The 14,923-nt window shown below is 36.8% G+C and overlaps 1 protein-coding gene across 2 annotated transcripts in view; it reads right to left on the bottom strand.

Moving 5' to 3' along the window:
- Nucleotides 1–2,951: 2,951 nt before the first annotated feature.
- DKK2 (dickkopf WNT signaling pathway inhibitor 2) overlaps nucleotides 2,952–14,923 on the bottom strand; it is a 105,385-nt gene continuing 93,413 nt past the window's right edge. Inside the window, exons 2-4 of one of the 2 annotated variants that reach the window (XM_036854041.1) lie at nucleotides 7,444–7,594; nucleotides 6,131–6,286; nucleotides 2,952–3,839 (exon numbers count right to left, since the gene is read on the bottom strand). In XM_036854041.1, coding sequence (XP_036709936.1) covers nucleotides 3,589–3,839; nucleotides 6,131–6,286; nucleotides 7,444–7,594 — 558 coding nt within the window. In that variant the 3' untranslated portion in view covers nucleotides 2,952–3,588. The remainder of the gene's footprint in view (nucleotides 3,840–6,130; nucleotides 6,287–7,443; nucleotides 7,595–14,923) is intronic. The other variant, XM_036854040.1, reaches the window with a different exon arrangement.

Genomic DNA, 14,923 nt, shown 5'->3' on the forward strand with positions numbered 1-14,923 from the left:
TGGGGAATAATATGGGGAGAGGGTCTTCTTTTCTAATCCTTCATGTTAGTTTAATGTGGAGTGTATAATAATCTTTGTCTCAACTTCATGCCTCACTCACTTCTTTCATGTGGTATGAATTATACAGTTTTAGAGAATTTAAAATGAGATTCTTGGATGAGAAATGCATAGTTCTGTCCTTTCTCTACTCTTAGTCTTTGGCACTAACTTCCAGAAGAAAGTGTATCATTCTGTTGTGCCCATCCAGATTGTAAGTTTTACAGGGGCAGTTCCAAAAGGTAGAACTGATGTTGTCTAGTATTGCCTGAGAAGGGGCACAGAATCTGTCTCTTTCTGGTGTCCTCTTGCCCACAGATACATGCCACACTTTCCAATATTAACTTTATCAGCCATAGGGTAATCTGTCATCTGCCTTTCTTTCTTAACCTTTTTCTCAAATGGTCTGAATTTGGGGAAGGAGAAGGGTGTAATGGATTGTTTCACCTCCTCAAATCCTGAGGCTATGATAGGGTATTTTGTTTCTTGGCTAAAAAAGGAAATCAGGACAATTCGTCACTTCTCAGAGCATCTCACTGAGCTCAGTGGAAAAGAAAAATATCACCGATATGATTGTTATAATCTAAAAATACACTGTAGCTTGGAAATATAAATGTTCTCGATTTGAAGAAATAGATAACTATTTAATAATATACCAAGTGACTAATTAGAATAATGTGGGGAATTATTTCATCAGTGCTTGAGATGTCTTCAACCAGGACCTCTAGCTATGGGACTGTTTTAGTGTCATTAAGCTGCCATAGCTGTACTCAGTCCATTCCACTATGTCACAGAATGTTTATTTTCCACATTTCCAGCCCATTAACATCTCTAATACAACATGGACTCTTGCAACTACTCCTGGTCTCATAATTGGTGAATAATGTTTGTGAAACACTCCTGACATCTTTGTATTCAGGAAGCAGAGGAAAGACCTTCCTAGGAAGTAGATTTTAGGTCACGCAGGGCCAGTCTATAGCTATATAGGGATAAAGATATTTTGTATTTTCTTTGTGCCATAGAGGAATGAACCAATACCCTAAGCATGTTGGCATCTCTATTGTGGGAAATTTTAAACTGGAGAGAAGATTATAGGAAATATGGTAGGTGACTTCAAGTGTTTTAAAGAGGTTTGTGGAGAGTTTGTGTTCTAAAATGTTCCAGAAGGCAAAGTAAGAATAAATGGGTGGTAAGCACAAGCTGGAATACTTTAGTTTAATGAAAAAAGAACTTTCAAACAAACAATTACAGCTTTCCTGCCATGAAATAAGCACCTTCAGTAATAGTAAAACTGCCTTGGATCATCTCACAGTGATGTCATCCAAAGGATTTCAACTAAGACTGCAACATCAGACCCAGTCCACCTGAACTCAGAGAATCTATGATTCTGTAAAAGTTTTTCCCATAAGCAAAACACAAGGAAGTTTGAATTCCACTTTTGGAGGAGAAAAATTTAATATATTTTATCTTATTATACATTTCCCCTAAATTACAAAGTCAATAGCTGCAAATATATTCTGCTACAGAGCTTTCTGTAAGAAATATCTCTATAAGAAAATACATCTCATTAACATTTCCTGTAAATAAATTACTTCAAATAATAATTTTTGAAGGGATGTACATAAGGAAAAAAATGCAGAAACCAGATTGCTATATAAGAAATGTTTGACTAAAATGTTCCATTTTCATGTTGCCAAGCTTATAGAAACCTGCTTGTGTACAGACTTTGGTTCTTGGATAGATTAGCTAATAAGTTTTAACAGACATGTGGGGAAAATGCAAATCTTAATCATACTTGTAAATGTATGTGGGAAGCTGAAATTCTTAATAGACATGCAGGCTCAGGTTGAGTTTCTACTGGGAGAACTTGAATGTGAGACTGCAACTGGGATTTAAGTAAAAGAAAATTAAGGAGTGACTTAAGGTCTATAGAAGAAAAGGTCAAAAGTAACAACTATAAGATAACTTTTTTGCTTTATGCTCTAGACATAATATTTAGAACTGAGTAACGTAAAAAAGTAATAAAATGGATTCAAAGAATTTAGAACCTGTGGTTTCTATAGATTAGCAAAATGTACATTTTACAAGTTATTCCATTTATAGTTTTTTAATCTCAATGACTGCAGAAAACAGAAACTGTATCTTTGGCAAAGAAACAGCTGTTGCAGAGAGAGGCTGGTGCAGAAAAAAATCAGATGGTGCCAGCCAGTTAGAAAGAAGCTTACCGAGGGCAATGGAAGCTTACTATCCTACCTGTCTTGGAGTCCATTTAATGAGACCTCCTCATATTAAGATTATTTTAGGACCTCAAAAATAGAAAATAAATATTTTGAGGTCAAGTAGTTAACTCACGCTGAACTCATCTGCGTAGTAAATATTGTGATAGCAAATCCCATGGAAAACTTCCATTTAGGTTGTGCAGCCTTGGGCTTCAAATATGAAAAGTGAGTTTGTGCTTCAGACATATAATCTATGTGTTGCCAAAACCTGGACACTTGACAACGTTTTCCCTATTTATTTCCTTGCTGTGCTTCAGTGCAGGACACATGTAGCTCGTCTCTTTTATCAGCTTTACCCTACTATACTGCAGAGTATGTAAAGAATAAATGTCCAATTCTATCAAAAATAGGGAATGCCAAAGCTTTAAAATATGTGATCTAGTAACTTTTATTTTGGGCATCTTAAAACTTTTACAATCTGAAAATTCTGCTCGGTGCTATTCACAAATAACGTGTATAATATAGAGAATAAAATGGGTAGGAATCACATACAATCAAGAGAGATGCAATTTAGATCCTTTATAATCTGAATGGATTATTTTTGTCTTATTATACTGGTTCTTATTAATTATAAGTGAAATTAAAGTTTTGAAAAATGTAAATAAGCAGTCTGAGGAAAAACGAGTTTGTTTTTTTCTGAAGGACTAGACAAATGACCTGTGATTATTTTGATATTATTTGGAAAATATCAACTGCTTTTTTTCTTATCTATCTACGAAGGTCTTTAATTGAGTGGTAAGAAGTAGTGCTCCAAATTAAAAGGTGATTCTGTGTTGCAAATTAACTCTGCTCCACGCTTTCGTTTCCTATTTAACAACCCCTCTTTTCATGTTTTAGAGTCTATTGTATGCCAGGATATATGGGGAGTATTTTGTTGTTAAAGTAAAGTATAACTTTAAAGAGAAATATGGCTTTCAGGTTATTTTTATAGGCAATCAATCAATCACCAGTGTGAAGGAAACTGCTCCTCTAGCACAACCTAAACTGCTGGAAAGTCACATGGTATTCGTCAGTAATTTCATTTTTTTTTTTTTTTGAGTCATAGCATTTTCACAAATGTATACATTATTTACATAAACAAGGTGCATGGTGGAAACACACTGATTGTACCACACTTGTCACCCTTTCTAATCTGCTCCATTTTCTTTCTCTTTCTGTGATCTATCATCTTGTGACACTCCTCATTTTAGCCCTTCTGAAATCGCCATGCTATAATGTATTAAATACACAGATTCACAGTCTGCTAGTGATGCTTTTCCTCCCTCAGAGGTGGTCATATTTTCTGGCACATGTGGAGTCTGGCTTTGGAGGAGTAGGTGGCATCTTTCCATACTTTACAAGACAGGCCTTTTGCGCAGTCACACCGCTGGAAGATTTCCAGCCCGTGAGAGCCCTTCTTGCGCTGCTTGGTACAGACTTCTCCCTGATGGAGCACCGGTTTGCAGATTTTGGTCCAGAAGTGACGAGCACAGCAAAACCCTTCAGTGCAGTCTGATGATCGTAGACAGGGGTCTCCTTCATGCCCTACGGAGAGGATGACCAAAAGATTTTACCATGACACTTTAGAAAAAAATCTTCTCTTTACTTTGGCATGGTGTGCTTTTAGATATTTCTCTGTTCTTTTTTTGTTTACTAGGTGAGTGAAAATAAGTAAACAGAATTGCTTCCAAATTAATTAATTTGGTACCTTCTTGGAAAGAGTAAACAAACTCTGATTCAAGGAGAAGGCTGTAATTGTCTGGGACTCCTAAAGACCATGTATCAGTTAAAATCTAGCCAGGAACACAGAATCTCTGAGTATTCAAAAGAGAAGATATTTAATGCAGAGAACTGGTCACATAGGTAGTGAGTGGCAGGGCTAAGAAGTCCCAGAGGATGGTAAAGCAACACAACAGGAAGCCACTACCACATTTAGTCTGGAGGATCCAAAGGAGCCGGTGGTATCTGAGTGGGGCAAGGGCAGGAACTGGAATTCCAACAGGCCCACCTGGCAGGAGCTGAGGCCCCAACGAGGTACAGCTCTGCCAGAAACACTGCCTGAGGCAGAGAGAATCTGTTGGCTTTTCCCTTTACCTCTCAGTCTCACCACAGCCAAACCCATGTGGTCGGAAGCCATCTGACAGGGAGCCCAGGAAATGAAGTCTATAAAAAGCTGAGATACAGAGTGGAGCAGAGCAAGGGCAGGTAGCCCCAGGGTCAACCAAGAACCCATCATAAAAATGACGTAGGAGCACAAATCTGGGTATTTAATTCAGAAAAACAATCAAGTCAGCAAAGAACACCCACACGTCACAGCTGGGTTGATGTGTAATCTTTATAAAAAAGTACTAGTCAACAAGCTTCTTTGTGACCTGCCAGACTGTAAATACTTTAAACTTTTTAGGCCATGTGATCTGTGTCACAGCTCCTCATCCTGCTGTTGTATCATAAAAACTGCCACAGATAATGCCTAAGTGAATGGGCAAGTGTGTGTTACAATAAAAGATTATTTACAAAAATGGCGGCAGGACAGACTTGGCTCACAGGCCATAATGTGCCAAGCCTGTTCTAAAAGGTTAGCTGTCATCACAGATGTCACCAGCTCCACTGTGTGATGTGGATGAAACTCACTAGCTGAGCTGTATAAGATTCATCACTGGCTGCCATCAGAAAACTCCACATATAATTAGATAAAAGCAATAAATTTGAAACTGTACTGTGACATAGATATCTGTCAGAATAAAGAAGGATACTCACGTACTAACAAATGCATGTGAATTTGGTGGACTAGAAATAGGAGATGTGGGTAAAGCACTTAGGCCTTCAGGGAGTGTAGACAAGGGATAACTGAAGAGGAATTGTCAGTCTCTTTAGCCCTATTGATTTGACCATTAGTATTCCAGGTTGGACTAATAGGTCAGATATTCTCTAGGATACTAGCTCTGCAGAAGGTGAAAATGTGGGGAAATGGTTTTGCGGTCAAGTAAACCAGGGAAATACAATGTTTAAAAAAGTTACCCAGTTTTCCTCATTGCTGGACTTCAATATATCAATGTTTATTATAAAGTCCCAGAAATGGGGAGATACCTTATTACAAAACTCTTGAACACAGGGCTCTTTCATTCACAGAACGTCTTGAAAGAATAGTGCTCCACAGAATACACTTGCAAAAACTTCCTTTAAAAATATACGTATTTCAAAACAAAAAAAATATAGGTATTTCTATTTTTCAAAATTTTACTATTAGTAACTGGGTTCAATAATTTCATACTTTAAAATTTTACTATTAGTGATTAGGCTTCCCAAATATTTTGACACAAGGAAGGGCATTTTATGGGCATATGTAATCTCAATTATTTTTGGTAAATTGGTTTATGCACAGTATATTATCTGGTTGTTAAGTGAAATACAATTTTTGAATCTGCAAAGATGAGAAAAAGACTCTAAATCTTAGTGAGTTAATCATATGGCAGCAAACATTTTCCCATTTATTTTTTGGAATGCTTTATGCTTGAATATGGAAGAGAAATGCTTGTATAAAAGATGTATTCTAAACATCCTGTAAAAAGGCAGGACTGTTTAGAAAATGGCATGGTTAATTGGGGGTACTGCAAGTCTTGTAATATGTATTTTCTAACAATTTAAGATCTCTAAGAAACCTCTAGCATCCTCAAAATTAAGAATTAAGAAATTCAGTTAAAATCTTGCTATTAAAGTAACTTCCCAATATTTTTTTTCAAATTGCACACAAAACCAATGGAATTAATTATCGATATTTTTCTTTTACTTCATTATAAAACAAGAAAAAATAAACATAGAGCTACAGATATCCCTACCTTTTATATGTGACATCTTAGTGTGTGTTCTTCCTAGATTCTGCCATCCCAAGTCGTGGTTTGAGTAGTGACCGTGGTTTCCATCTCTGTGCCGAGTGCCGTCCAGAGCTGGGATGTGAGCAGTTAAGATGCTCTCAGTGACGGGGATACAGATGCCTGGAGATGGTCAGGTAATCAGTTAGACTTATTCAGTTCTCTAAAGTGTGATTCTTATCCAAGTATTCTCCTGATGTGAGGTATGAAGCCATTTATCTATCATCTATCTATTCATTTATTTACATATTTGTCCAGACTGAGAATTGAATAGTTTGGTCCTGAGCCAGGCTTTCTTGATTTGAATCTTGCTACCCTCAAGACCAAGTGACCGTGGGCAAAAATAAGGATGAAAACAGAATTCATTTCACTAAATTACTGTGAATACATGTGAAGTGCTTAGAATAGTGACATAGTAAAGTATTAAATTATGATTGGCTCTTAATACCTTAAAATTGTCTAATCAGACATCTGATCAGAAAAAGATCAAGGTTCCTTTTTCAGTCAACAGTATAATCCTTGTCTACACTGTAAACGCCTCTAATGGTGTGAGGTCTTCTTGCCTTCACCTCTTCTTGTCCAGGGCACTTCCAATAGGACTGTGCCCAGAGGCCAGGAATAAGTATATGAGCCTGATTATGTTGTTTTGTATGACTAAGTGTATGTTTCTGATCACCTTCTGCAATTATTTAATGGTTTTACCATGTGTTGTTGGTGGTTCTTCATTTTATCATTAATGCTGAACTGTCTGCCTCTAAGCTCATTGAGATTGGGTGAAGGCCAGGGAATAGACTCCTGTGTCTCCTTTGGGAGGAAACAATCACTCCATCAGCATTTGTGCATGCCACGGGGTAGGGCCTTCAAAAGAGGACACCTTGAGTATAAGAGTAAAATTATGAAACTAGTATGGAAATGGAAAACAGATTCACAAGTGTATTGCTAAATCATAGCATGTTCCTTTCTTTGGTTCCTTTGCACATATTTGCTTAAGTGTTCAGTGGAATAGAACATCTAGCTATTTATATGCAGCATTTCAATACGGCAAATCCTAGATCAGCATAGATTATAAATTATAGGAGATGATCAGAGCCCAGGAAAACTAAGATTTGAGAGGGAATCCAGGTAATCTTATACATATCTAAACCCTGATCCCATTCCTGCCTATTTTGAAAGGCTCCTTACATTTCAGGAGTCTGACTAAGGGGAAGGCAGCCTAACTTGGTAGCCAGGCCTCCTACATGAAAGGAAAGAGGCCCTTCAACACTGAGCAAGACCTTTACCATTATTGCAGCGGGTGCCAGGACAACACATGCCATCTCTATGGCAGCGCTTCTTTTTCCTTCGACACACCATGCAGGCCGAAGATCCTTGGTGGGGACTGTGGCAGTATCTCCCAACTTCACATTCCTTATCACTGCTACAAGGGTAGGCCTGTCATGAAGTGGAACAACACCACCAAAAGCAAAGATTAGATCTTGTAACAAAAAGTTACTGCACCAAATCATGACGGAAAATCAATCACAATATATCCCTCCTCAAAGGAAATATACCATTGTAATAATGTGCTCAGCAGAGATACTACGTAGTAACAGTTACTTAATTGAGGACTTTATAAATATTTACTGTTGATGGTGATGAAGATAAAGTTGACACTATTCATATATTTTCATTGACACAAATTAGGGGTTAGGATTTAGACTTTACATTGATTAGTAGAGCCCTAAAGGGTGACTCTGGGAGCTCAAAACCACTTCTAAATGTTATATTGCCACTATTTAAGGTGTAAATGAAACAGCCTAGCCACTCCATTTTTTATCCACTAAACTAGGATGAGGAGAAGGTTAAATAAAGCAACAAAGGGCTGTGGTAGCAGCTAAAACACATCTCCTGCCCAATTATGGAATAGATAGAGGAGCAAAGAGGGGAGACACTTCTAAGAAGAGTTGGAAGCAATGAACCTTGTGGCACAGAGAAATCAAGGAGCAGCATCTTCATTCCAAACTCAGTGGTGAGCAGCAGCAGAGCTCTGAGTGGTCAGAGACGCTGAACTCCAATTATTGATACAGCATCATGTTCTCAGGAAACAAAAAAGCAGGCTCTTAACATGCAAAAACAGCCCTATGGTTTACTGTACCTTCAACTTATACAGAAAGGACTTCTGTTCCTACATTTCTCTACCAAGTTGTATGTTCAGAAGGCTACTTAAGCAGTGTCATATATTATCTCAAAAAAAAAAAAATATATATATATATAAACACACACTCCAGTTATATACTCCTTGTCTCTTGCAAGTTACTGGAACACTTAAAATGTCCCTGTTTTCAGAGACTGAGAGTTGAGAAACTGAAATATCACACCACACATCAAACTTACAGTACTCACATTTTGAGGCATGTTGATAGGGAAAATTATTTGTAAGTCCTTTTTTTTTTTTTTTTGTAGTTCATTTTATTCCCTGCTTTTCAGAGTAATGCATTTTTTTAAAATTGAAAAATACAAAAATATAAAGAAGCTATGTAGTTGTTTTTAAGCAAGCATAAATGATATGACTATAAAACTATGGGATAAAATTTTTGTGACGCTAAAATAAGTAGTGTGGTTTGAGCACTTCACTTTTGAAATGAGGCTTGATGACCTCACCCCTGCATGCATTGCTTATTCCTTCCCCCCACTCTCGTTCTCTCTCACTCTGTTCCGTCGCCTTTTCTCCCTGTGCCCTTCTCCTGCATACGTGTGTATGCATTCTGCCCCCTGTGTTTTCCATTTAGATCTGTTCATCTTAGAAAGAGGAAATAAATACGAAGTTGATATGTGACTCTGAAAACCTTACATTGTTGTTCTATGAAAAAAAATACACTTTTAGCATCATTACAATTTACTGTTTACCCTCAGAAGAGAATAGAAAATAGAAAAACCTCTAACTTCAAACTGAAAGTGCTTTTGAAAAATTGCACAGTGGCAATGTTTGACGCCCACATTATAACTGGAGCCAGATAAAGCTATAAAATTAATTTGAATACTATTGTCCCATTTTATAACTCCATCATTAGACTTAAGAGAGACTCTGAATGAGGTTGAATTCAGAGTATTAGGCCATTTTCAAGAGTCTAAGACAGATGAAAACAAAACAAATGTCACTTCCCGACTTGCTACACTCTTTCCCCCCTGAGCGCTTTATTGCCTTCATATTTAAACCCATTAATTTTAACTGAAATACAATTCACATGTTTCTGATTCATTTACATTTATTTCACCAAATTGTTTTGCAAGAAACATCTGATGTCTCACAAGTTTCTTTTCCTTCCTCAAAAATAGGACATGTTCTTTCAACGGAAGTAAACACATGCCACCTAAAACATCATGTGCAATTCAACTCAAACAATGACTCTTCAAGGGATTCTGAATATAGAATAATACTTGATTCCATTCCTAAAAAATAGCCTGTATGGTAGAAAGCAAGTTGTTTGCTAAAAGTAGCAGTTCATTTATGCAGAAAATTGTGGAAGGCACATCATAGTCTTCCCGTTCTCAGTTGGTGGGAAATGGAAAATATTGAAATGGAAAATACTTGAGATGGAAAATATTTGATGCTATTACAAAAAGTAATATGCACAGCAGTACTTTGTGAATGGGATCACAGTAAAATTCTCACCAATTTTTAGAGGGAAGAGAGAAAAAATATCAATTACTTTTATTATGTTCCAATATATCTTTTAATTGGCTTGAAATATAAATGATATAGGCAGAAAAAGTATGCAGGATTTTTTTTTAAATTGAAGGTTATTGTTAATGTGAACTTGTCCTTGGAATGGAATCCCAGAACATAATATTAAGAGGACTGCTATGACAAAAAATAAATAAATTTTAATAACTGAAATGAAAGGTTATATTACACAGCTTCTAGTATGCTTATGGAACTCCTGGCTCCAAAAAACAGCCTTTATATATGAATAAAATCAAGAATGGATGAGAAAAATTGATTGAAACAAGTTTAGGGAAAGCAAGTGATATTTCAGAAACATCTGAAATCAGTGTTCCCCCAGGATGGATCTAGTCAGCCATAAAGTTTCCCTTGGTGTAACCATTAGCAAGAGAATACAGAACAGGAGAAAATGTGATTCTGACCCATTAATACCAATTCTCATGTTTTCAGCCTAATGCATTATTTTTTAGTAAAGAGTTTTCAACTCAAGTATGAGGCTCTGCAGCTTGCTATTGGGTTTTTCCTACGTTAACCCTTTTAACATGTCTGGAAATGGTATCATATTAGGCGAGGGAGGGAGATTGGGAGAGAGACAGAGACAGAGATAGAGACGGGAAAAAAGCACATAGTTAAAGTAGTTATGGAGAATCCTGAAGAAGTGACCTGTGGCAATTAACAGACCACTGAAGGGAATTATATACATTAATAAAAGTGTCATTAAGAAGCTTTCCCATGGAAAAATACTTTCCCTTTACTTTGGCCTCCAAAGGTCCCATTTAATGATGATTTTTACATTTGAGTACCTTAGTCTAAGTTTCCATTTAACAAAAATAATAATATGCTTCCCTGGTACTTATTTTATAAATGAATAAGACTGATTTTCTTAACCTGCTATGGAAATTATTTATTAATAGTTAATTTTTATGGTTCTTCATTTACTTGAGTTTAGGAACAATGACAGTCTGTGTGGAAGACTGGAAATCAAGTGAAAGAATTAGGGAGAGACTTTATACATGCCTATCCTGTACTAAAAGTTCCAAAACTGAATCAGAAATTTGGTTGCCTGAGCATCCAGGAATACTCGCCTTCATGCAGAATCATTCATGACTTAGCTTTAGTCACACTTAGGGGATAAGTTCATTTGCGATATCTAATAATAGCAGATGATGGGCCATAAATTAAGAAAACATGAGAGCTATCCATGATCAGGCCAAAAAACAGAGAAGTTTTGCCCAACCCCCTTTCTAGGCTAAAAATACAGTGGTTCCCATAAATAGCAGTGCTAGTTATCATTACCACCATGACACGGACTAAAATAAGAGTGAACACATTGGACACAGCTTGAAAATAAGTCTGTCAGAAGTAAGCATTTCTTTTTTAGTATAAAGGATATTTTTGCTAATCTAGAACCTTTATTTATTACAGTTTTAACAGTGAAGTGAAGAGAGGTTAAGTAACTTCTGCAGATAAATCACATGTGCTCAGCGGCAGAACACTTGGGGATCAGAGCCCTGCCCTGGCTTTTAGGCCTCATTGTAAGGTGTCGTGACTGAGAGCATTTAATAATGACTATTAATGCACACATAGAAAAGGTGTTTGAGTGGTGACCTATGTGCTGAATTTAGAGATTAGGAAAATAAACTTGGCCACTTCTCTTTCTAGAAGCCTCCAAATACCAACAGCATGTCCTGCTGCAGCTGTTGGAAAAAACAGAATACTGGCGGAAAACACAAGACTGTAAACAACATCTTCTCATTCCATTTTTGTGACAACAGTTTTATGTCCACTTAAACTCAGTGTAATCAGAGTTATAAGCAAAATCCCATCATGCAAATAATGATAAATAATATTCTAGTGAACAAAATAAAATGTTACTGCATCTTATTTAAACTAATTGAGCCTTTTTTTTTTTTTTTCAATTATTCTTAAAACTGCAGGGAGAAAAGGCCTGTTAAATCAAGACTTAGATTTAGGGCTGAATTTATTCTTATTTTCCAATTACTGCCCATCCCTTAGAACCCCGCAGTGCAACAGTGAAGTGATTATGAAATGAGAAAAAGTGTTTCAGGTATCTCAGCAGCACTGACTATTCAATAGACCTTTGGCCACAGCTAAAACCTTAGTTTAACTCCCAAGCTTTCAAAACAATGACATGTTCCTGTTTAATGATGGGGGGGAATGAAGAAGAGAGAAACAACATAAAGTGTTCATGTCGGCTACCCACCCATTTGGATTCTTGCAAGACTGTCTTAGTTTTGTTGTTGTTGTTGTTTTAATTGGGACAATCCTTTGTCCCCTGTAAGCACTGTTTGTAACAATCTCGGAAGTTTTCTGGAGCCAGAAAAACATCATCAGCTGGGCAGGCAGAAGAAAGCCTGCAGGGGGACAACCCAGCTGTGGGAATGAAAAACATTTGAGGCAAGTGGATAGAGGGAGGTAGCAGCAAAGGGCTGGGGATTGGAACATGTCTGGGGTCTTAAAGAGAGCACAGCAAAGGGTTGGCAATTACATTTGGGAAACCAGATCACACTGGTGTCCTCTAGGTTCTTAAAGATTAATTTCCCTTGTCATGACATTCCACATGATAGATCTGTATTTCAGTGAGCATGCAAAATACGCTATCCTTTAAGGTGGTCATTTCAAACTCAAACCCTAACATTGCAACTGCAGGAGGTGCAGGGAAATATAACTCAATCTGGCTAATGTGCAGTTGTACACTTCATGCCAAAGGCTATGCAATTTGATCTTCTCCTTTGTCCACAATTACCTCTAGGGGATAGGGGTTTACTAGATGCATCTTTGAGGATTCCTGAACCTAAGGCCAGGAGAATTGAGCTATATTAAATTTGAGAGGAAATCTTCAGATATTTCATGGTGTTCTGGATCTGTGCCATAGGTTCTTAGGGTGGCTGCTTGGGTATTCATTCAGTATTCAATAATTATTTATTCAGCTTTTATTTATTGAACACCAGCTATGATCCAGACACTAACAACTATGTTCTATGATCTACAAATGTTTTGCCTGCATTACCCCTAAACTAATTTTAAAAAACATGTATCATCGCATTTGACACGTAAAATGTTTCCGTATAAGTTTAAGTTTGTTTTATTAATATGATATATAACATTACACATTTTATAAGGTGAAGTTCACAGTAATTTGTCATGATTCAATAAAATATTGATCAGCACAGCCTGATCCTAAATGCATCCTGATCCTAAAATAAATCACAACATATTTACCAATAGATATTCTTCCTTGAACAAGTTAGTCTTAGAAGACATTCAGTTAAATTTTAAAACGCACAAGTCATAACAGCTATTTTGAATGTTCTATATCCAGAACCTTCCAACTGGGGCCAAGATTCACTTTTTAAAAATTAGTAATAAGAGAAGGATATTTGAAGTGATGAAAAGGAAAAACCTACAACCAAGAATATTCTATCCAGTAAGGCTCTCATTCAGATTCAATGAAGAAATCAAAAGCTTCACAGATAAGCAAAAGCTAAGAGAATTCACCACCAAACCAGCTTTACAACAAATGCTAAAGAAACTTCTCTAGGTGGAAAAAAAAGACCACAGCTAGAAACAAGAAAATCACAAATGGGAAAGCTCACCAGTAAAGGCAAACATACAGTAAAAGTAGGAAATCATCCACACACAAGTATGATATCAAAACCAGCAACCATGAGAAGAGGAGAGCACAAATGCAGGAAATGGGAAATGGATTTGAAATTAAGAGACCAGCAACTTAAAACAACCTCGTATATATATAGACTGCTATATCAAAACCTCATGGGAACTTCAAACCAAAAAATGACAACAGATACACACACAAAAAAGAACAAGCACTCCAAACACAACACTAGAGATAGTCATCAAATCACAAGAGAACAAAAGAGGAAGGGAAGAAAAAAAGACCTACAAAAACAATCCAAAACAATTTTAAAAATGGCAGTAAGAACATACATATTGATAATTACCTTAAATGTAAATGGATTAAATGCTCCAACCAAAAAACATAGACTGGCTGAGTGGATACAAAAACAAGACCTGTATATATGCTGTCTACAAGAGACCCATTTCAGATCTAGGGACACATACAGACTGAAAGTGAGGGGATGGAAAAAGGTATTCCATGCAAATGGAAATCAAAAAGAAATCTGGAGTAGCAATACTCATATCAGAAAAAATAGACTAAATTAAAGACTGTTACAAGAGACAAGGAAGGATACTACATAATGATCAAGGGATCAATCCAAGAACAAGATAAGAGAAGGAAATAAAGTGCCTTTGTACATTTAGGATGCCCTGATCAACCATTAAGAATATCTTTGTTGGGCTTCCCTGGTGGTGCAGTGGTTGAGAATCTGCCTGCCGATGCAGGGGACATGGGTTCGAGCCCTAGTCTGGGAGGATCCCACATGCTGCGGAGAAACTAGGCCCGTGAGCCACAACTACTGAGCCTGCGCGTCTGGAGCCTGTGCTCCGCAACAAGAGAGGCCGTGATAGTGAGAGGCCCGCGCACCACGATGAAGAGTGGCCCCCACTTGCCGCAACTAGAGAAAGCCCTCGCACAGAAACGAAGACCCAACACAGCCAAAAATAAATATAAAAAAATTAATTAATTAATTAATTAACTTTAAAAAAAAAGAATATCTTTGTTAAAACCAATATTCCAAATTCTATTTTAGTTTTTCATCCAAAAGTGGATTTTATACCTCTGGCTAATGCAATATATCAAGATTTGGAATGCGTGACGGTTTTGCTTTTTTTCCCACATAAAATAGCAAAAGACTTATTGTAAACACAGGCATATTCCAGACAATTCTAAGAAAAAGAACCATGGAAGTTGAGGATCTGGAAATTGATTCCCTAAAACAATTCATGCTGTGCACACCGTGGAAAACCTTTGAATACCTTTTATACATATTCATTTCAAGGCTAAGTTTGTTAGACATTTGATTTTTGATATAAAAGTTCAAAATTGAGAGAATTTCTACTAATACTGCCTGGATTATAAATTAGGAATGACAGATTTCTGCCAGGGGTTCATT

The sequence above is a fragment of the Balaenoptera musculus genome, chromosome 5 (genome assembly GCF_009873245.2).
Source record: "Balaenoptera musculus isolate JJ_BM4_2016_0621 chromosome 5, mBalMus1.pri.v3, whole genome shotgun sequence".
NCBI lineage: Eukaryota > Metazoa > Chordata > Mammalia > Artiodactyla > Balaenopteridae > Balaenoptera > Balaenoptera musculus.